This window comes from Pagrus pagrus (genome assembly GCF_965226575.1).
Source record: "Pagrus pagrus genome assembly, chromosome: 16".
Lineage (NCBI taxonomy): Eukaryota > Metazoa > Chordata > Actinopteri > Spariformes > Sparidae > Pagrus > Pagrus pagrus.
Window position 1 is genome coordinate 1,341,266 of NC_140200.1, and position 24,561 is coordinate 1,365,826.

Below are 24,561 nucleotides of genomic sequence, written 5' to 3' on the forward strand. Positions count from 1 at the left end.
ACAAGAATCTATTTTTACACCTTGTTCTGACTGCATGTGTGTGTCCAGGTCGTGTCGTTCCCTGAAACTGTAAGGCCGACTAACATCCAACACAACAGGGAGGTGTTCAACACTCAAGTGACTCAGGAGAAAGAAATCATAACCGATGCTGTCATTTGCTTTGGCTAATTAGAAACTTGAGGTCAGCTGGATAAAATTAGAACGCATTATTTGTCTGATGCCTGATTTAGTCAGGCTCCAGGGCGCACCAATATCTGACGAGTGCGACATTTTCATTGGTCACAGCGGTGCGCCTGAAATAAAGCAGTTTATTATTAAAACAACGGAGGTTTTCGCAATGTCTTCGTGCGTGTGCTGTCAACATTGACTAAAATGTTTTATTGGTGCATCGAAATGAAAATGTTAAAACATTTTGGTAAAATCTGAAAGCACCACCAACTTTACTGAATAAGGTTTAGGTTGAGGACGAGGACGGTGTGTCGCTGTTGGAAGAGGAGGAAGTTTGTTTTTTCTTCATTATGCACTTGAAGCAAAAAGCTGAAAAGTGGAGAACTGAAATAAGCTGAAAGAGAAATAATGTCTCTGTTACTGAAGCTGAGTCTGAAGCACCGTTTCTCCAGTTCATCGTCTCAAGGCGTTTTGTTGAGGCCGTTTGATGTCGACTCAGAAGGTTTATTCATGAAACTGTATGTCGACTTTATTCTCCACATTTCAACTTCTTTCTTGAAGTATCATTTTTTTTTGGCCCTAATCCTCTTCATCCCCCCTCATCATCCATGTACCAATCACTGCAGCGAGACAGAAAACAACAGCTTCTCCCGGCTGCTACGTTTCATATACTCTTTCAATTTAACAATATTTCAATTCATTTTTAGTCACAATGAGCCCCAATACCACTGAACACCATCAGAGATCAGAAATGCAAAATCTTTCGTGTTAATGGACCAAAACAACGACCTCCAGCCGCCAGTCGTGTTGTGTCTGCAGGACAAACAACAACCATCAATCTACAATGATCACGTCAGGAAGGAATGCACACATGCACACACACACACACACACACACACACACACACTTGCTGGGTGGATGATATCAGCTGAGTGCTGGCGATCATGATGTCATCACTGACACAGAGACCCTAATGCACTCTGGGAGAGAGGCAGCGAGCAGTGAGGGAGAGAAAGTGTGTGAGAGACATTAGAAACAATGAAAGAGAGAGTGACCACACACACACACACACAGTACCTACGTGTGTGTGTGTGTGTGTGTGTGTGTGTGTGTGTGTGTGTGTGTGTGTGTGTGTGTGTGTGTACTGTACGTGTATGCTCAGCTGAGGTGATGTCATGGGTGAGCAGGCGATGTTTGGGTCAAACACACCCTCCTGTATGTGGAGCCGGTGGGCGTGGACGAGCAGATGGTCTTTATTTCAGCGAGGAATTCGTCGACATCAGTTCACTGACACGAAAAATACGTTTAGAGTTCGTCAGCAGGGACGGAGAACGTGTGCGAGCCCATAGGTGTTCATGTCTTCAGGCCTCCCGAGGGGAGTCTGACGCAATCTGCAGCCCTCAAAGTGCAATCACAAAATGAGTCCAGATGCTGCGCGGTCCCGGGCGGCCCAGTATAAATTCTACTGAAGTCACTGGAGTCCTGGAGCGCTGACAACAATCAGACAGTTCACTGAACACAGCGCTGCGCTGGAGGAGGTTTACTGTACGTTAAAGACACAGACTGAGCCGCAGTTTATTTTCATATTTCATTTCCTTTATCTCCATCTCGGCCTCTGGGACCGTAACTCAAGAGAAGCACCTTCCATTCATCATGATTATAATGGAGGCTGTATTCCATGTCTATATGCAATGTTATCAACAGTTATGTTGATGTTAGTTAAAGACAAACTAAAACAATGTGAAGACAACTAAAGTCTTGGTTTCCTTTCTTCCACAGCTGCATACAGTTTGGTGCCATCACTGACTGAGCGTGTCAGGAAGCATCGTGAAGTCGATCTGGTTTTATATGAATCAATCTGGGAACTGAATTTAAAAACGCTGCTAAAGGATGGTGGTGAAAAAGGAGAACATATAAACACACATCTGATGAATATTTACCGAGAAAGTCTGAGAAAGTTGCCACAAAGTGTTCACCTGGGTCTTATGTTTAAAGCGTACAGATTCCCATTGCACACAAATGCCCGATCTTAGCTGGTTTCAGTGGGATTATTGACCAGTGGAAAAGGGTTATTACTGTTGATCTGACTGGTTTAAGTTAGCCGGTGACAGACAGATGGTTCGTCCAATCACCTGCCAAGTATTAACTGAAAGTGTCTGCCTTTTCCAAACAGTTTTAGCTGCACCTTAACAGATGGTTCTGTTGATCAAACAATAAAGACGCTTCTATCAGCTGTTACCAGTGTTTACCTGTGCAACGTTCCCAACAACTTTCAGTCTTTTGTTGCTCCTGTCCCAACTTGAATTCAGAATAAGCACATATCTACAAAAATCAATGAAGCTGATGAAGTGAAACATGAAATTAATTGTGTTTGTTTTTTACACAGCGTCCCCACTTTCTCTGGATCGGAGTTGGAACAACAGAAGAAAAGAAAAGGTCAGACAAGAGACAAAGAAAAGAAAACACATCAGAGACGTTTCGGGTCGGACATCAGACTGAATTACCACCTGCTAAAAGTAAAATGCCGGTAAACTTTGAGGATGCTCAGTAAAGTGAGCCACTAAAAACAGCCACTCGGGCAGGAAAGCATCATTTGGAGCTACTAATCTATTGCAAATCTCTTCGCTGTGTAAATGCTGGACTAAAGGAAGAGACGTCCCCTGTGGCAGCCAAACAAAAAGGTTACTCTCCTGCCCTGTTATTTCCCACCACATGCTTCTCAGAACGCACTGAACTTTAAAGGCTGCAACGGCCATTTTGTTGTCTAATTCATTCACTCAATCTCCTCAGGATCTAGCGGTGTTTTCCCAGCCTTTCTTTCTCCTAAAGGTTATGTTTTATGGTATAAGGCTGGCATGAGAGGCCGGAGCTTTTCAGTGTGATAAAGGTCAGGAACTCAGAGCTGATCTGCGCTCGATATGAGGGAACAGAGAGTAATAAAATAAATACCAGGTCAATCTCACGCACCATTAACACACATGGAGGTCCAGCACAGCCTTAATATATTCAGACACACAAACAAAGAGCGATGTCTCCTCCAGACTGTAATAACCTCATTCTTATTTTCATCACTTTGGACGTAAGAGGACGTTACACCACTAATCTGCTCCTTGCACACTCGTAATCTCTCCATGTTTGTGGCTCTACTGCAGAGCTTTCCTGCAACAGCCTCTGACCTGATAACACACACAATACAGAGGCAAGCTTCACACACACACACACACACACACACACACACACACACACACACACAATCCTAGATGGAGACAAAACCATGTCAACAAAGGAAGTTGGCCTTAGTGTCCTTTAAAGAGCAACAATTGAACTGTGTGTGTGTGTGTGTGTGTGTGTGTGTGTGTGTGTGCTCCAGGTCCATATCAGTGTGTCCCACCTGCTTCCCCGTCCTCGTCCATGCCGATGGGCCCGGCCTGAGGTGTCTCTCCGTTCTTCAGACAGTTGTGGATGTAGGTGGCCTTCCAGCGGGCGTACTTCCTGTGCTGGATGTTCTGGTAGAGGTCGAGTAGACATGAAAAGGGTGATTAGTCGTGTGTTCGGGTGGTTCGCAGGGAGCTGGGGTAATAAAATGCAGGTGATGGGGGTACGGGGATGAGCTAACGTGAGGGGTTGAGTGATTGGGAGGCTGGTGTGAAGAGGCAGGGAGCAGAAGTTAAAGGTAAACTTCAGGATAAAAGCGGCTGATGGTGTTCTGGTGATTTAAGTAAATATGAGATGAGAATAAGTTACAGGCCGTTAGCTGACGGGAAGAGCCCAATTATTAGCAGTGAAGAAATGTAACTAAGTACATTTACTCAAGTGCTGTACTTAAGTTTGAGGTACTTGTACCTTGCTTCTGCCACTTTATACTTCCACTTCGCTGCACTTTGGAGGCAAATACTGTACTTTTACTTTAGTACTTTAGTTACTAGTTACTTTGAAGTTTACATGCTGCTTCAGAGCCAAAGTAGCACATCTGGAAATGAATTAATTTTATTGGCAACTGGATTAAAAAGCTGATTCTGACAATCAGAACATTTTCCATGACTGATGTACAAGAGAAGGTTGTTTTTATATATATTACACAATAAAATCTGATTGGGTTCTTGGATACATGTCATCAATTAGAGTTATTCAACTTATCCAGTGAACATATTGTAATATATATCGATGAAAACCAAAATGTGCCAGTGTCATTGCCATTGTGGGTAAATGTGGGGGACAATACATTATTTGAGGACTGGGGTTGGTAGATATTGGCTTTGTACAACCCAACCGGTGGAGGCAGATGGCTGCCCACCATTGAGTCCGGTTCTGCTCGAGGTTTCTGCCTGTTAAAAGGCAGTTTTCTCGCCACTGTCGTCAAGTGCTTGCTTGTGGGGGAAATGTTGGGTTTCTGTAAATAAATTAATCAAGGAGTATGGTCTAGACCTGCTCAATAGGGAAAGTGTCATGAGATTACTTTTTTGGTGAACTGGCGCTATACTAAAGAAAGATTGATTGATTGATTGATTGATTGGAAATTTGTGGGTTCAGGTGTTAAAAAAGGTAAGTGACAATGTTGAAACGGGTTAGTTTTAGCAGGGTTTGAGAAAAATGTAGTTATATTTTATTCTCTTCACAATGAGAGGGAAAATAGTTTGGGGCAAGGGTTGATGGGGACGTGTTTGTAGAAGAAGATTAGGGCAAATGCTGGGAACGAAAAAATATTAATTATATTAATTATTATTATGGGGTGGGCAAGTATTAGATCATGTGGGTATCACGGGGCAATTGTTGGGTTTAAGGAGACAATAGCTCTTCAGGACATTAAGTGTGAAGAAATCCCTTTCGGCCAGGATTGAATGCAGCAATATTAGGATGTTGGAGGCATTAAAAGAGGGGTAACTTTGAGACATAAGGTTTGAAAAAGGTAGGCATTATTCGATGATTGTTAAGGGTTAGTATTGGTGGTTGAGGACGTTAGGATGTTGTTTTTGACAGGTTAAAAGAGAATACATTAGATGTTTGGGGCAGCTGTTGTTTGTTGTTCTTGGACCCAAGAAGTCATTTGGTTTCGGGGGCGTTGTAGTTAGCAGTTGTTGGGGCAGGGATGTTTGGGGATGTTTGGAAGTTAAAGACTGGTGAGGGACAGTGACAGTTGGGGGTTAACTGGAGTAACCAGGATACATGAGAAGTGGCTGAAAAGGGGATGTTTGAAAGGTGGAATGCAAAGCGAGGCGAGGGCAGTAGATTTACACAGACATGACGCTGATAAGACTGAAAAGAGAAATTCCTGCTTCGACCTGATAAGTGCCATGTTTTCCGCAGCAGCTCAGAAACAATGGCATACTGGAGTGCTATGGTCTTGTCTGAGGTAAGGCTGTGTTTGTTTAGCCTCAGTCTTACCGTAAAAAAGAGTGAAATAACGCTGCTCTGATAGTTAACCACGCCATGGAAGGACAGAAAGTGTCACGGCATGAGAGGTGACTCACTGAGAAGCTATTTAATGACAAAACTAAATAAAATATGAAATCTCTCAGGACAGGGAGGGAGACTGCTTATTCAAATTTGGGGAAACAAATGAAAAAAAGACCTTTTTGAATCATTGGAATAGAAAAGAATTTACAACTTTATCTACCACAGAAGTGGAAAACCCGGCCGTGACCCATCTGGCAGTTCATTAAAACCAGACGGACCATTTGACCCACAATCTTTGACGGGCTAGCTTTAAGCTTTAAGACTCCAGATGATGGTCGGCTAGTGGCCCAAGTTTGGCCTTTTCCTCAGGTCGTCTACGACCTGTGAAGAGCCATGAGTCAAGTCCAAAATAGATACCCATTGCCTCTAGCGTGAACAGACGATAAACTTCTGAATGAGGAGGGTAAAAGCCTGACACTGTCCCTGTCAGGACTCACTGAGTCATGGCAGAGAGCGATAATCACAGTTGTAGGCACTAAGACAGATGGTCAACGCTCTCTTTGTCTGCAGCGATTCAGTGCTGTGACAGCCCGGCTGATAGAGCGGTGCAGATATCTGCTCAAACACACTGTTGATAACTTGTTACCGCGGCCCTCTGCGAGGCTTTCAGCCAGCCAGGGTTAAGAGTTCATTTAGCAGGAACAGGAATTTGACTGCCGGTGTATTAACATCGTGGGTGTTTTACAACTATAGCTTGACTTTACCCTGGTGCCTTTGTGCAGGTAGTTAGTGTTAAAACACGTCCAAATAATATTCACAATATTCACATAATATGGTTACTGAGTTCAGCTGCTCAAATCTGCCCCAACAATATATATTTTTTATTCTCTGAAGGTGCACAAGTAGACGCACGAGAAGAAACAAATACTGTGAGAATCACTGGTCTTTCTGAAAGCTCATATAGATCAATTTTCAGGAGACAGTGGATGACTTTCATTATTTAAGTCCAGGAAGCTCATTCAAATATATCCGATTGACTGCGGTTCAGTCCACGATGACTGGTTTATGACTGGCTCTACTGGTTTTGAACAACCCTTCTGAAGATGCCGGGCTACACAGATCTGTCTTCTTTCAACTTTATGAGAATTAAATATATTTGAACATCTGTGTATGAGGGTAGTATTGATGAATAGAGTATTGAATGGTGTCAGGAAACTTCCCTTTTTCTTCCACCTCCGCACAAGGAGCAGAGGAAATTCAGTATCTTGCTCAAATAGTCTTCAGCAGGGTGAATTCTGCCCAACATGGTGGCTCTACTCTCTGTCTGCTCACTTCAGTCCAGAAGGAAGACCATCACTGAGAATAATGGCTCCTGATGGCCAACTGTGTTACACAACACTGTGCCAACTCGCCCGATCACTGACTCCACTCAGCTCGGCTGGGAAGCTGCTGAAAACCCCTTTTTACTGCCTGAAACTCAATCACTCCTGACTGTCCGTCTGCAGAGCACTCACCACCGGCCGCTCTGAGGACTCATTGTCTGATGGTGTGTGTGTGTGTGTGTGTGTGTGTGTGTGTGTGTGTGTGTGTGTGTGTGTCCATCAGGCCTCTCTCAGTGCAGCAGCTAACTGTACGGACGCAAGTGTCCTGTTGATGTTTTAATGGCTTCTGGGTGACTTGGACACAACGAGGAGAAAGACCTGCTGTGTGTCACACGTGTAGTGTGTGTGTGTGTGTGTGTGTGTGTGTGTGTGTGTGTGTGTGTGTGTACATGCACCTTTACTGATAAAACTTGATGACAGCTGATTGCTCTTTTAAAGGAGAGCTTCACTTATTTTGCACATCACAGTGTGTTTCCAGGTGTTTTAAAGAACACTTACTGACTAAAGTTGTAAAATCCTTCGACTCTCGATTTTAAGGTGACGTTTTGATTGTTAGACTATCGCACCTGGACTTGTAAAGATCAACACATCATTGGTTACAAAGATTGTAACCAACACAGATTGTTACGAAGTTCAGTTTTTCAAATCTGTCCAGAGTGAACCCTCTCCACAAACAAATCAATAAAGGATCTCTGAAGGAGAAAATGAGCCCAGCCGCTCCGACGCTCTCAGAGCTTCCTCTTCATGTATACTGGATAGGTGTCTGGAAATGCAGCTGCAGGGGAACGCTACGCTAGCTGCGTCGTCTTTGAAGTGTTGTTTATCTTCAGACGTGGAGAGAAGAAATACTGAGAGAAATGATGATCCTGCTTTTGATTTTGATGATCGAAACTCAGAGTTCATGTCCATCAATATGTGATTCAGAGTGGAGATCTTGACACCCTGTGTTTCTGGAGTGAGTTTGATAGATGCTAATAAGCAGCTTTAGTTTGTTTAACTCATCTAATCCCACACGGACAGCCTCGTACATGGATTATCAGATTTTTCTTACATCAACTCTTTATTGAAGCGTCGTGATGTTTACATTGAGTGAAACATTCAAACAGGAGACTCCATGTTTTGTTATCGTTGATGTTTGTTCATCATTTCAGACACTTTTCCACCACATTCACTCTTTGGGATCTTTGGAAACTTTTAGATCTCCACTCATCATGACGGACTCGTCACAGGTCAGTGTGGGTTTTATTTATTTATACAAAGGAACATTTTTTGTATTGTAAAACATCCAGGCCACTAAACAACCAGTGGATTTCATATTTTAATGGTTACTTTATTTATTTACAGCTTACAGTGACTTTTTTTAATCAGTCTAATTTAAACTGATACATTTAGTGTTGACCAATTATCATTTTCAGATAAAATCTTGAGAATTATAACAAACACGAGATATTTTCCAGTTTCCCACGTTAATGAGAAGGAGCCTGTTGATGTTTGGCCATGTTGTAGTTTAATTCACACTTAATCAGTCCTTGAAGACAAAGACGATGCTTGCTGACAGGAGAAATGTTTTGTTGGTTTCGGTTTCTTTGGGGGATTTTTAAAAAGATAAAATGAAGCCAGCTGTATCCTTTAACAGATGATATGACGTCTGGCCTTATCCAGAACTCTTACAGGAATCTGTTGTTTCTTTATCATCATCACTTTAGAGAGTTTGCAGAGTTCAAACTTGTGATTGTAGACAGGATCTTTATCTTACCTCCTCTGACAACTCCCCGAACACAGACAAGACGTCCAGCAGCAGACTGGCTGAGTAGAAAGACTTGATCATGTTCCTGAGGAAGACAGGAGGCAGAGACAGAGGACAGGCGGAGAAAGATGGAGGTAAAGAGGTAGAAAGTAATGTAGGAAGGACGGTTTAGAAATAAGGAGGGATATAAGAAGTGAAGGAGGGAGAGAGGGAGGAGAAGCAGAGAAAACTATTAGTTCAGTGTTTCATTGAGGTGTGATGCAATAATAGGTGTCAGAACTGAGCAAGTCAAACTATTTCCAATAAAAATCCAGCCTGCACATCATGAGCAGTCCGGTCGCCTGTTTCTAAGCTCAATAAACACAGATGTTATAGGAACAGAATTTCTCAGATTTGTCCGGGTCAGTGAAAAACCTTCCAGCACACGTGGAGCAGCACGGAAACTCTGAACCCGAAAAATGAATCTGATTTCCAATTTCTCACAAATCGGACACATTCTGTCCTCCTCTGAGCGACCGCGGAGACATCCTGCTTCAACAGCTGATAGTGATGGACCTGATCTGAGCCTCAGATACTGTGTGTGTGTGTGTGTGTGTGTGTGTGTGTGTGTGTGTGTGTGTGTGTGTGTGTGTGTGTGTGTGCGTGCGTGCGTGTGTTGGCAGGGATTGAAAGAGAAAGCTGAGCGACCCCGGCTCTCTCTGTGATCACAGCAACAGATGCAAGAGGGACTACCAAGCAAGAACAAGCTACTTCCACACAAATACAGCGCACACACACACACACACACACACACACACACACACACACACACACACACACACACACACACACAAACGTTGTCGTCTTGGTATCACGAGAGAAAAGGTGCGTTCCTGCTGGAAAACACAACATCTAACACAAAACCTCAGCAAATTAAATATGACTATAAGTCTAATTTTATTGTTGTTTATGTCTTTGTCCTACTTTTATCTTGCCACTTCACATCTGGCCGGGGGCAACAGATGAAAACTAGCCTCTTGGCTAATTCTGGCATATTTACAGCAATGTTCACCAATATGCACTGTCCCTGACAAATCAAATGAATAAAAAAATAAATAAAATAAACACCAGTGTTATATTGACTTAATCCCAGTTCAGTAAGTGATGTGTGTGTTTAAATATCAGTGTTATAGTGTCTCAGGTTTCCTCAGCAGCCACAGCCCAGATTTACCGGCACTCAGTTAGGGGTGATTTCCCATCATGACACACACACACACACAGACACACAGACACACACAGACACACAGACACACACAGACACACACAAACACACACAACACACACACACACACACACACACACACACACACACACACACACACACACACACACACACACACACACACACACAGGTAAGGAACATGAATGGGTTCCTTGTAGCTCAGTGTGTGAGAGGAGCTGCTGGGCGGCGGCCTCAACATGTTGGAGGAAGTTTCTTATTCCACCAAAGTTTCCCATAACCATCCACCTCAACATGTGTGTGCGTCATGAGTGTGGACATGTGTGCCAACGCACGTTTACATCTCAGTGTTTACGCCTGTGTATATGTGCCGACATGTGCTGGTTTGTTTACCGAGTCTGAAGCTGCGATGTCGTCTGTGTGGTGACATAACACAGCGCTGCCTCTCATTAAACTGTTTGTGTTCCCCTCCAGCGGAACAGAAATACAACCTGCTCCTGCTAATATACCTGCTGGGAACAGAGAGCTTCTGAGTGCTTATTTACAGCACAAACAGGTCCAGAGAGCCCGTCGCCTGCATCCATTCATCGGCCACGACCTGCCACTCACACTCACTAACAGGGAGGGAAACTGGCTTCCTGTTGTGGTTCCTGTTTGTCCCTGAAGAAAGTTTCATGTGTCATTTCAAGAGTTCATGAAGGAGAAAATAGAGTCATGAACACAACACTTGAGGTTTAGCTCTCGTTTCTTACAAGCTGAACTAAGATATGTGAAACTTGTTGCTGTGCACAGAGACGGTGAAGTCTGTGTTAGCGAGCACTTTGCTGAGATGCTCCGTCCACCTGACAGGTGTGACATATCAAGAAGACTGGTGCACAGGTGTGCTTTATGCCGTCTACCCACCAGAACTTTTGGCCACGCCGAGTCAAACTGGGCCACGCCAGGTTGCTTTCCCATCACCAGTTTTACTAGTTTATTCTAAGTGTTGTATCGAAGGCAACTGGACTTGTTTCAGTTCACTGAAACCTTCATCAACACGCTCTGAGCTCAGCGCTCACGTCTGGATGATCTGGAGCTTTATGGACACGATGGCACACACAGGTTCATCCGTGTTCGTAGCATCATTAGTGAATGTGTTGTGATATTTGAGTATTTGAGTTTGTACACTGATGGAATGGATGTTATATAGTTTGACGTTATATTTAAAGACACAAATGGACATTGATTGAAAACAGTGCTGGAAAAGAGACGACGAAGAGAGTATTTTCTGTAACTAAGCAACCGGCTGGAGTATACGATCCGCTTCCTGTGTACAACCTGCCCAGTGTATGTGAATGGCAGTGTGATATGTGTTTTCAGGTGATGTACAGACGGAGACTTTAACCGTCTTTACCTGCAAGATTATCTTAATTCATGGGCTCAATCCCAAAGTCCACACTCACATTTCACAAATTTGAGACATAAGTACGTAAGTAAGTCTGCGAGGGTTTAGGTCCGTCCAGATGTCGAGCTGTGAGATTCAATATAGATTTTTCTGAAGTACAGCCTGATCACCACACGAAAGAAAGCAGCTCATGAAGAGCAGCACAGGAGGAATCACTCTGAGATGCAGCGTGACCGTATGACAAACGTATAAAAATTCTTTCTTCTGTGAGGACTTATTTAATTCCCAGATATTTCCTGTCAGGAAAAGACCTCTTAAAAACTCCACATATCTTATTCCAGATGATAAGTGGAAGGACAGGAATGAAGCAGGGAGGAAAATTTAAGAGTCACAGATCAGCCAGTGAAGCTAATCCTTTCTTTCAACTTCAATCTGGTTTCTTAGCCGGTCTGCGCTCTCAAATATGATGACTGAAATAATAACCTGGTAGATTTATTCATGATTACAACCACTCTGGTTTAGCCCTGAGTTACAGTCTACAAAGCTTTTATTTACGTCTTACTACAACCTAAAGAAAGGATGGATTATCTGCACGACATCAACAGTCACATCTGGCTGACGGGTCAGTGTCACACTGTGCAGTGAGTCTACTCGGCCACTTGTACAGTATCTCTGTTGTTTTTCTTTGTAGGTTATTACACATTTCAGTGGAAAGGAAAGTGACGACAATGGAGAAAATCAAAAACACTTCAAAAGGTTAAAAGTTCTGTTTGTGGTCTTTCAAAAGTGCAGCGTTGGAAGGATTTCAACCGGAGGGGAAATGCTCAAAACAATCTTATCTGGTACGTCCTCATATGAAATACACACACAGACGTGGATCAGCAGGCTGCCAGGCCCGGCTGGCTGAGGCGGTTTCCTGACAGCTTTCCACATGAAGTCAGGTGTTTTACTTCCATGGAAGGAGAACTGACCCGCTGACCCCAACACTGTCTGGTACCGCTTGTACAGACCTTACAGGCCTCTGATGGAAATCTAGGTCATGAAAATAAAATTCACTGGACTGGACCCAGGAGATTAGAGAAGCGTGGTTTACTTCCCTCGACTGTGTGAACAAAGTGTGAGCGTTAGAAGTAATCCCTCAACTTTAAAGGTGCTCGTTGAGTCTTCTCCTGAACAAACTATAATTACACATCAGGTAGACTCTGATGTCACAAAGTGCACGACAGGTGTAACCCTTAAACCGCTAAATTCACATTGTGCTGAAAAGTTGTTGAAATAGGAGGAATCAGGAAGGAAGGAAGGAAAAGAGAGAAGACACGAGATAAGAAGAGGAAGTAAAGAAGGAAATAAGGATGAAAGGAAAGGAGAGAGGATAGGAGATGAGGAGAGAATAGAAGGGAGGAAAGGAAAGGAAAGGAAAGAGGAAAGGAAAAGAAAGAAGACAGGAGATAAGAGGAGGAAACAAGAGTGAAGGAGGGAGGGTCAGGAAGGAAAGTGAGAAAGGAGATAGGAGACAGGACGAGGAGGAGAAGGGAGGAAGCAGGGTCAGGACAGAGGAAACATGTCCGACCTCAGACTCGTTCCTTACTTGTGGAATCGTCCTGCTCGGTCCTCGTTGTCGGCGTACAGGAACATCTTTAAGGCGTAGTTCTCGATGTGGGCGTTACCGACCACCTCCTGACTGATGGAGTCGTTATCACCCAGGTCCTTCTTCATCTGGAACACACACACACACACACACACACACACACACACACACACACACACACACACACACACACACACACACACACACACACACACACACATCAGACTTTTATTGTGAAAGGTCAAATATGCAGGATACTCCTCAGAACTGAAATAAAAATAAAATAGTTAAAAAGTTTGATTCCGACTCTTTTTCTCATGATTGTTTGATCCCTGGAGGTTTTATATTTGTCGAACATTCCTCAAGCTGAGGGAAGCGATTTTAAACATCTGTGACATCATCACGATGTCTATTGGCCGAGCGGGACCTTGTGGGCGGGGCCAGTGTGGGAAACTCCACTGTGCATATGTGCCAACAGACTCACACACACACCACCTCCTTTCACATCTGAATGAGATTTTCCAAATTTACATTTTCACGATTTTCAAACATTTGGACTCGATCGGGCCGTCGCCTCCGCGGGCGCCATCTCGTGTACCTCCGTCTGCCGTCGCTTGACGTGCATTTTCTGCACCTGTAACTCCATTAAACACTCTCCACCGGGCTGTGGGTCTCTCTCTCCATTACAGAGTCCAGCACGGCTTCAGGTTTCCTGTAAAACCACTAAAGCAAACACACTGCAGGTGGACCACGACCAGCCTGAATAGATACACTGTTCACCGACTTAATCAATCCGTGTGTGTGTGTGTGTGTGTGTGTGTGTGTGTGTGTGTGGTAGAGGAAGGTAAAACCACTGGGCTGAGTGCAGAATGAAGGACGGACGACCGGTCGGGGAATATAAAGAGTCTGATCAAAGGAAACTCTCACTTACGGTGAATTAGAAGGATTCGTCCTTCAGTTCTTGTCTCGTTCTGTCGACAGACTCACTTTGTACACACTGGTTGCATCGGTGCACCTAACTTTTTATTTTAGTTGCACCCAATAACACATTTTAATTTAATTTCTTAACAACTGAAAACAGAAATGAATGTACATATAAACATTTGTTTTGAAATCACAGAGCACTAAAGAAATTGCCGACACTGTTTGTGAGAAACTAAATAAATCAACCTCAGATATTATTGGAGTGTAATGACAACCATTAATTATAAAACTGTACAAAATAATCTCCAGAGAGTCGAAAATCTGTTCAAGATCCAACCGTCTGCACACCCAGTTGGTTTTTGTGAAAAAGCTGCTGAACATCAGGCGCACGAGTTCGACCAATCACAGTGTTTAAATCCAACTTGACAGATATTTTGGCGCATGTCTAACCAGAGCAGTCGCACTCTGAGCCACGTGATGTCCTTTCAGGCCTCAAGGTTCAACTTCCTGTTTGTTTCCTCTTGATTTGGTCAAACTCTTCATGTTTAGCAGCCGCGAGTCAAAACTAAGCTGCAGTCATGTTTCAAAGGCGACTCTCTGATGAGCAGAGAAAGATGTTCACCGACTGAAACAACTCGCTTTGTCTTCACGACTGAATAAACAAACTGACAGTTTATACTGTTTGACTTTGTTTATATGTGGCGGACCCTGCCACCTTCTCTAGCTTCAAAGTGTTCTGGGACCTTATTTTCCTCTGAGAACAGCTCGTTTGTTCACTTATGGAGAAAGTTTGTATTATTACCTCATTAATTATGCAACACGTATCTGGAACAAACTCCCTGCAGCTCTGCTCCGACTCGCACCGCCTTTAAATCAAGGCTGAAGACCTTCTGCTCACCGAAGACATTTCAAGGCTTTGAACTGCACCGTGACTTTTATTTTCTAATAATTATAATTTATATTGTTTTGTTTATTGATGTCTTCCTGCTTGTTTTGAATGTATTTTAATGTCCCTGTAAAGCACGTTGAGTTGCCTTGTGTCTGAATTGTTCTGTACAAATAAACTTGCCTTAATATTTTAAATATTAAAACTGAGTTTGAATTTCCTCTACAAAACTACACAGTATCTGTCTTTACGTTAGAGCAGCAGTGAGGTAAAGACAAGTGTTTGATGTGGTTTATCTCTCAACAGATCAGTGATTGGTAACATTTCCATGAAGACTACATGTGTATTGACTCTGGGCTTTATTGTGATAGATGATATATATCTGAGTATTTTAAGATTTAACAGATTCTAGGACTGGACAACAAAACAACCAAGTAACCACAAGTCATGTCACAGGTTTAGATCTGAGAACACAAATAAAGAGAGGAGAGGACAGAAGTCAAATAGCAGCTGTGATTGAATACTGAACGACATGAACGTCAGCGGTGAGATCTTCTGAGGGACAGTGAGAGGTCATCAGTGCTGCTGATGTTAGCAGCCGGCTGATTCACAAAGACAATCAGGAGACAGCGTGCGACAGATTAACAGCAGAGAAGGATCTTTACAAACACTCTTATTTATCAAGTTCCAGTTGAATTGTCCTTAAATATCTAAATCCTAACGTCATAAAGAACGTGTGAATGTATTTTTAGACTCTCTGTAAACTGCAGCAGGCAAACCTCTAAATTTAGCCGGCTCCACCTTGTTTAAACTGATTCTTAAACAAGTGATTTTCCAGCGTCCCAGTGAGAGCGAAGCCTCGGAGAGTTGAGCCGGCGATGGCGGTGGAAAATAGAATTAATGAGTCCAACATGTATTGTATGTACGAGCCAGGTCATCGAGGAGAGGAGCTGCTGTGGTTTGTGTCCTGACTCGCTCACTCTGTAGAAATGAGTCACAACTACCAGCAACAGTTCATCAAGAAACGGACTGTATGAACAAAAACCTCAGGGTTTCCCCACGTTTCAGAAACACAAACACAGAACTTTGTGAAGATTAAACAGCGCTGCAACGATCAGTCGAGTGATTGATGGGAAATATTTGCTGGTTCCAGTTTCTTCTTGTGAGGATTTGCTGCTTTTCTTTGTCATTTATGACAGTAAAAGAAGAGTTTTTGTGTTTTCAGACTGTTGCAATTTGGTTTCTGGGAAATTGTGATGAGTTTCTTTTTTATATATTAAAGGATTCATCAATTAATCATGAAAATGATCAGCAGATTAATCAATATTATTTGATCTCACCTGTTTTTAAACTTTATAACTCATCTTTTGTCTGATTGAGTGGAAGAAAAAAAATGCTAAAAAATAAATTCACAGTATATTCACGTGTTTGATCAAAGCTGCGTGGACGTTCTCCATCCGTCCTTTTGGACGATATATTTAAATCAGGGCCGTCAAAGTGAACACAATCGTTTCTTTGACTTGCAATTAACACACGCATGTTCTGTAATTATGCCTCTCGGTGACCCTCTGTACAGTAACAGTAACCTGTGAGGGCAACGTTCACTGTGACGGACATGAAAAGTGTCTATTTGTCTATTTGTGTTGAGATTGCACAAACAGACACACACTTCAGCCACGAGGAACAGCTAATAAGAACACACACATCAAAGCAGCGGACGTGCGTCCTGTTGAGTGTGTGACAGTAATGACGATCCCTGGAGCCTCGGTGTGTTTGCATGTTTTCACCCGTGTCCTGTGCTTCCTCTCACTGGCTCTGAGCGATCAATAAAGTGAGCCGGCACTGCTGCAGGACTTCCTCACCTCCCTCCCCCCTCTGTAAAAACCCTCCATGTTCCTGACTTGTTAAACATCTGACTGCTGATCTTCTCACACTGCCTCCAAATCTTCTACATGTAGTTGCTGATGAAGAAATGACTGAAACATCTCCTTCACACATCAGGCTCCAGGATGTTCTCTGCAGCTTCACGACGGCTCGTTCTCTCAGTTAAAGGCTCATTTGTTTGACGCCCTGCTGGGACTCCTCTGTCTCATCTCACCTCCTCCTTCCTCTTCATAACAACTCTATAAAATCTAATTAGTATGGCTCCTGTTGAACCACAGCCTCTTTTACATACGTGTGAGTTTGCCACACTAACTGAATATGTGCCTGTGAACATTTGTTTTACTGCATTCAGTCTCATTTACATGATTTGTGGTTTTTAATGCACTGAATGACAAAAAATAAACAATCCCCTCTGATTATTAGCTGACATGATGTAATAGAAAACTCCAGAACAACTCTAAAGCTGACAAACATCTGTTTCCAAGAACAAAACTCAACTTTTAGTCTCCACTTTTCACCCTGTGTCCTCGCTGGATGTGACGCGACAGACGAAGAGACAAAATCAGCTTGATTTCATCGTTTCCCATCAGAGAGTCCTAATTGGCTGCACAGGGCGACCCAGCGCTTGAGCCCAACTCCCTGTTTGCATTTTCATTCTTGGAAGAGAAACTTTATAAACTGTGTGAAACACTGTCTCTGGATAATTCTTCATTATTTGGACCTTCTTGTAAATTCAGCAAATGTTCTACATGAACTTCTTGATCTTGATCCAGTGATGTAGGTGTGTATGTGCGTACAGAGCGGGGAAGTGAGGTCCAATCACATGTGGTCACTTGAGACGCATTCACTGCCAGGTGTTCAACCTGACCAAACTGTGACAGTCACAACATTAAAAACAGTCCAAAAGTCATAATATGTCAAAATCTGTGACACGTTTGTCAGTGAGCTTTATTTTGAAAGTCTTTGTATAATATGAATTATGACGGGCTGGAAGTGAGGTGACCTGAGGAGAAGTCCTTCAGATGCTCATAAAAATGCTAATGTGATCATCTACAATTCAACAACTGAGCAAACTGCATCTAGAAGAGAAGATGTGATACGAACATGACAGAAGTTTCCATACTGTGATGGAGGATTTAGGCACCGTGGGTCCATAAAATAGCAAAAGTAGGTCGAACTCACCGACTCCAGCTGGTCCATGAGTTTGACCAGGAACTTTCGGCACTCTGGTGTTTTACTGTCCAGCTTCATGCCTGTCTGCATAGCATAGAGCCGACCTGCAGGACGGGAGAGGAGAGATGAAAGGTGAACAGAATGAAACATCTTTTTACTGCTCAGTAAACTCCAGCCCTCTACAGCCGTGTTCAAAGGCCTGGCCGAGTCATGTGGAAGACTCATTACACAAAGTCCTGATGAATCTTTCACTGCGAGGCGTCAGAGCTGCGGATGTTTCCATCTCCTCTACAACGGATCAAACACAAACCCACAGCGGAGCAGGAGGTAGATGGAGGAGAAGATTTCCACCTGAGCCACCACAGGCCTCGACGTACAGAGAAGACTCTCTGTCAGAACTCCAACTCCCACAATCCCTCACCTGTCAATTAGTTCTGCAGTCAGAGTCTTCTCTTCACATGATGTAAGGCTTCACCCTTACAGCGAGACGACCCGGGAAGCAGCAGAGAGCCTGCAGAGACATCCGACTGACTGACTGACTGACTGACTGACTGTCTGACTGTCTGACTGTCTGTTTGTCTGTCTGTCTGACTGGTTCGACTGATGGACAAACAAACTATTCACCAAATGATTTACTGATTGTAAATGAAACCCAGTGAAAGCAGAGACACACACACTCATCTTCATACAGTCCTGACTGACACACAGTCGGGACTCAATCATTATTAATCAGCTGTGTTTACTGAAGACAGGCTGAGCCTTTCACACCATCAGTCATGACTCCATCACCTGTCAGCAACGAACCCGTTCACCTGTGGAGCGTGACAAACAGGTGCTTTTGGAGCACTGAATTTCAAATACAGGAAAAGCATATATTGATGTTGATGCGACTGTAAATCAATAAATATATTTTTTTAGCGTTAGAATCCGGGCTGTGATCAACAAACAGATTTGTTTTCATGTTGTTGACGTGCTGATCTTTGTCCATGTGTGTGCCTGCTTCTGCTGTCGACACGTTGTGACGTGGATTACAAAAGGAAAATGGAAGACGGCCCAGAGACAGAAACGACAGAACATGTCCAAAGTCGAAGACGAAAAGAAAACGCAGTACAGTGAGTAAAAGGTTGTAAAGTTGCAGTCACACACGCTCATTTGAGAGAGCCATCTTGTTTTTTGTTTGTTTATTACTACTGCTCTTAAATAAGGCAGAGCAATTTATTGAAAAAAAACTGTTCCTTATCTGATTACTCGATTAATTGGCGCAATAATTAAATACTAAAACAATCGATAACTGCAGCCCTGATGTGAAGATGTCTACGACTTTCCATCATCGTGGAGCTGAGTAGTAACGACTGAATTTATATTTCTGAGTGAACTGCTCCTTTAAAGACAATCCAAAATCGTAATATGGCCAAGTGAAATATCCAAATTTCAGATGTTGCAATTTTTTGATGAAGCTAAAATGTGCGAGAAACGGCATTATAATCAATTTACCCACAGAAATGAGCAGCAGTTTGTCGAGTTTCCAGAGGCTGAGCGTGTCGCTGACTCTGCGGCTGAACTGATGCAGCAAACGTACACAAACATGAATACTGACAGTCATTTTTCAGCTGCTACACCCAGCTTTGTCATGTGGTGGAGTCTGCTACCCGCTGACAGTCCACATCTCGCTGTACTCCACACTGTACGGAGAGCCGTCTGTTTCCACCTCATGTTTGGTGTTTGAGTCACAGCTCATGTCACTGTCCTGCACAGCATCAGCAGAACAATGTCTCACTTCACAGGGCAGAACGATGGCGAGTCACCGCCGGGCCGCCAGCCCCCAAACACTCAGTGTTTCCAAAAAAACACCAGCGGGACACACATGTATGTATGGACTCAAGTGGCTGCCCCAGAGGCAGTCGGACAGTCAGTCCAGAGAGGCAAACAGCCAGTAAGTCTTCTGAAGCGGTCGGTAAAGCAAGTCGGCCGGTCGTCAAGTGACAAAGAAATCCTTTGTGTTTCACAGCCGCACAGCGCTGACAATGAGGTGCAACACAGAGGGCTTTGACAGCAGAGAGGATGTAAGGCCACAGAAAGTGAACAACTGACACAAGTTTGGTTCTGTCAGACACATGTTCCTCCACAGACAGCGCCCCCTGGTGCTTATGAAAGGTACTGTGGACAAACGTGGTTTTTATATCAGTCATTTTCTCAACAAGATGTAGATCTATCATGTTCAGTCAATGCTCCTCTGCTTCAGTCCAAAACAGTGTGCAAATGGCCATAATAATATAACATATAGTAATATAATATAATATATAATATATAATAATATAACATATAGGATACATGTCTGATGTGCAGCTGCAGGCTAACGCTAAGCTAACTGTGTCCTCTGCAGGGCTGCAGAGAAAACGGAAGAATTGTCAAACCTGCTGTTGATTTCAATGATCGAATCTGAAACCTCATTTCCACCAATTTTCCGATAAAGAATCAAATGGTGACGGGCCTAATGACCACGACTTCAAGGATGGAAGAAACACCTGAATATCTTTCCAAACTGCCGCGCACACTCAGCCGTCTCTGCTCGTTCAGTAACTGCTGATTATCACAATATTCACAGTCCAAACTGCTCTGAAGACAAATACTCAGTCGGCTCAGCTCAGTTAAATGGTGTCTTCTGAGCCCAGGAGGCACAGAACAAGTCAAGTGAAACACTTTGAGCACCAAGTAAATTGCCATTATGCACGCTTATACACAAATACATTTAAGATGAAAGTAAACAGGACTGTGTGTGTCTGTCCCCAGACAGAGGTAGTGAACCTGTGTTCAGCCCGAGCTGCAGATCATTTATAATGTCACCGATCCAATCTGTGTGAAACAGCAGCTGAAACGCAGCCAAACACTGTCAGCCACGGAGCTGCTGATGAATTACACCGCTTCATTACAGCTAAACAAATCACGGCCGCGACTCAACCCGCTATCGATCGGCCTGTTCTGGGGTGGAGGTGAGGTAAAATACTGGCCTGCATTAGCAGGCTAATTTAGATAGGCCTGCTGATGTAGGGCTGGTGGACAAAATACATCAACAGTCAAACAAAAAGGACGCAGGCACAACATCTGATTCAGCTTCAAAGACTGAGCCGATGTTTTACTGCTCAGAGATGAATGTGTGATAAACCTCAATGTTTGCTCTCTTCATTAGCTACAAATGAAGAAACAGCTCATTCAGCGTCACGCTGTTTAAGATCCATTTGTAAGAAAGTAGATTTTTGACAAATCTGGTCAGTGTCAGTAACAGACGAGCTGGAAATGAGACCGAAAATCTACTTTCTCACAAATCAGACCTTTAAGTAACAATGATCGTTTAAATAATAAACAACTATGAAGTCAAAATTACAATTTAAAGGATTTTTCTAATTGTCACAATATGTTAATCTGATGATGTAAATCTTGAAAAACACTGCTCATATTTTAAAAAAGGTTCAGTGAGTCTCGACAGCAGCTGCTCGCTGCAAACAGGAGGAAACAGTGCATTTGCTGGGGACTGTCATCAGAGGCACGTTATTCACATGTGGCGCTCTACTGAGTTTTTGTGGCAGCAGGACGGTGTGTGTGTGTGTGTGTGTGTGTGTGTGTGTGTGTGATTGAGTTCAAACAAACTACCGTGTGTGTGTTGATGGTGATGAAGGATTGACAGTGTGGCTCATGAATGTGTTTTATAAGGAGCTCTATGGGGCAGAAGAAGAAGACACACCAGGCTGTGACACTAGAGGTCGACCGATGTGTTTTTCTGAGGGTTCATGCTGATTATTAGACATCAAGGAGACTGAAACCAGAATATCTGATACAAATAATTATATAATATATGTAAAGTGTGTGGCTCCAGGAGACGACTGAGCAGGACGAGGCATCGCCGAGTGGTGGCCGGGCCACACGACCTCGTCTCCACCGTGGTGACAGATGTAATAATACATTTAATACACATAATACTAGTTGCAGATTCAGATAATTCAGTGTTTAGAGGCTTTTATTTGTGATGCTGCATCAGAGCCAAAGTGGCATATTTATATTATACTGATAATCTGAGTAATGCTGAATATCAGCCCTGATAATCTGCCTTACAATGTGAAATTGTCGGGGCTGAATATTATATTTCATTTCATGAAATAAACAAGAAAAAGACCCTCCCGAGCCTTGTTACCTACCTCAACACAACAATTTTAAGAACACTACGAGGTGGTTTCAGTCCCCTCCTCTGATTAAGGTTTAGATATCACCAGCATGTTAAACGTTATCTGAGGCTGGAAGTATTTTTTGGACCAATGAAAGTAACACCTGTTAGAGATACATTTCAGAAGTCTACGCATGAAATTAGCTATTAAGAAGGAAGATATAAAACATGCCGGGCTCCCCTGTAACTGAGGCGTGCACACAACATCTCCCCCCTTAAACTGCTCTAAAAAATACTTTCAAAATATAAGCAGACTTTTTAATATGTCACACAGTCGCGCTCGGTCAGAGTCGACTGTGCTCCAGAGTCGCTCCAATCTGTTCGGTCCAAACTCTTCTGGATGGCCAGATCTGACACCATCTGTTCAGTCGGTTAGTGAGAGCTCAGATTTGTTTTGGGAAGAGTGATAACTTGTCTGTAATTACCACAGCGCACACACACACACACACACACACACACACACACACACACACACACACACACAGGTTTTCTTGGTCCAATTTATGTTTCAGAATCTATTTCATCATATTTTTCTGTCGAGCAGCACGACTGTTGGCAGGACACACTGCCTCTCCTCGCCTCGCCCATCATGTTGATGCTCCACAACTCTTCCTCTCTCACACAATCTCACTCAGTTAAACAAGTCAAGCTTCCTGCCTTCATGTCAACATATGGCCTCACACACACACACACACACACACACACACAGTCACAGCTAGGCTCAGAGGCCCAGACGCATGGTGCTGCTGACCTCCAGTGGTTTGGCTGGATCACTGGTCCACTTCAGCAAACACTGTGGCTGCATGCCAAACATTTCACATCAGCCGCCCGCAGCCTGATCAACTTCCTACGGCTCTAGAATAACCCTTCGCAGGAAACAGCTAGCGTGTACGCTGCCTTTTTGTAGGTGAAAAGACTTGGAAGTAATCCAAATCAATTCCCATTCTTCACCTTCCTGGAAGCCCTGTCAATCACTTCTATCACACAGCATCAAACATCAATGAGAAACGCTTGTTCTCACTTTGAGATAAAGTTAAACCGCTTATCTGCTGCCAACTGAGCCAACACGCCGTTCACAGTGTACGCAGCTCTCTTCTGTTAAAACAGCCCGACTGCCTGATCCCCGCTCCTTTAATCCACCAAGTGCCCCGTCAGAGGAGGAAGACATGACAGCGACAGCCAGGCTGTCCCACTGACGGCTGGGTTCAACACTCAAAACATTTGGGGGCGTCTCCTGGATCCATCTGACATGTTACAGACCGAATAACTAATCAATTAATCGAGAACATAATCAACAGTTTAATCTACAATGATGATTCTTGTTGGCTGCAGCTCTGTATTCTTATATTAGTATGTTAAAATGACACAGACCTCTCCTGAATCACTATATATTAGTCTGTAATCTGCACTGATCACTGAATAATCTGTTTATTTAGACAAATGATTAAATACCTGCAGCAGGAAACGTCTCCAAATTAAGAGCCAGTGTTTTTACACAAGGCACCGCAGCAGTAACTTCATTCATTATTTACAAGATACACTGTGAAATTGTCGGGGCTGAATATTATTATTTCATTTCATGAAATAAACAAGAAAAAGACCCTCCCGAGCCTTATTACCTACCTCAACACAACAATTTTAAGAATACTACGAGGTGGTTTCAGTCCCCTCCTCTGATTAAGGTTTAGATATCACCAGCATGTTAAACGTTATCTGAGGCTGGAAGTATTTTTTGGACCAATGAAAGTGGAAAGTGTCCAACCATCAATTTGGAGCTCACATCCTCTTCAAACATCGACAGTAAACGGTTAAAGCTTTGCCAAGAATTTGTTCTTATTTACAGCGACCACTTCAGAATAAAGCAGAAACCTCACAGTAAGTGAACCATCGCTCACTCTGTTTGCTTTTAACCTTCAGGAAATGATTTGAGGAGGCTGTCATGCCATTTAAAACACAACTTATTAAGTAAATATGGAAGTGTCCACCCTGCCAAGTTCTCTTCATTTATTTTATAGGTTGCTTTCAGTGCTTCAAGTCTAAAGTGTCTAATGTTTCATCAATAAAACTGTCATAATATGAAAAAAACACGCAGAGAAGAAGCAGCACAGCCTGGTCGGCTCACAGACTTGTTCCACGCGGGTTATGAAGACACATACGTTTGTCATCATGTCTGATTTCACCACCGACAGGTCTGAGACAATGTGTCTGAACATGCTGTTAACAACACGGTCAGAAATACCAATTTACAATCATCCGATCATTAACCGTCACAGAAACAACAACCTCCATCACCTCAGAGAAATGAAAACCAAACTATCTGTTGGAGAGCGCGCACACACACACACACACACACAGACACAGACACAGACACACACACAGACACACACACACACACACACACACACACACACACACACACACACACACACACACACACCACTCTCATCTTGCCGTCTAATCCACTTCCCAGCTGGCCCTCTGCCTCTCCCTCAGTCATCTGTGGCCAATCAGGGATCAGTAATGAGCCATGCTGAGTCTCTGATTGGTCGAACGAAACTTTCCAAATACATCAAAGACTCGAGAAATGACCACAAAC

The 24,561-nt window shown here is 43.3% G+C and overlaps 1 protein-coding gene across 2 annotated transcripts in view; it reads right to left on the reverse strand.

Moving 5' to 3' along the window:
- Window positions 1-24,561, reverse strand: part of vta1 (vesicle (multivesicular body) trafficking 1) — a 51,393-nt gene that overhangs the window by 22,777 nt on the left and 4,055 nt on the right. For both annotated transcript variants that reach the window (XM_084376825.1, XM_084376824.1), the window contains exons 2-5: window positions 17,759-17,853; window positions 12,883-13,010; window positions 8,701-8,776; window positions 3,560-3,674 (exon numbers count right to left, since the gene is read on the reverse strand). In XM_084376825.1, coding sequence (XP_084232951.1) covers window positions 3,560-3,674; window positions 8,701-8,776; window positions 12,883-13,010; window positions 17,759-17,853 — 414 coding nt within the window. The remainder of the gene's footprint in view (window positions 1-3,559; window positions 3,675-8,700; window positions 8,777-12,882; window positions 13,011-17,758; window positions 17,854-24,561) is intronic.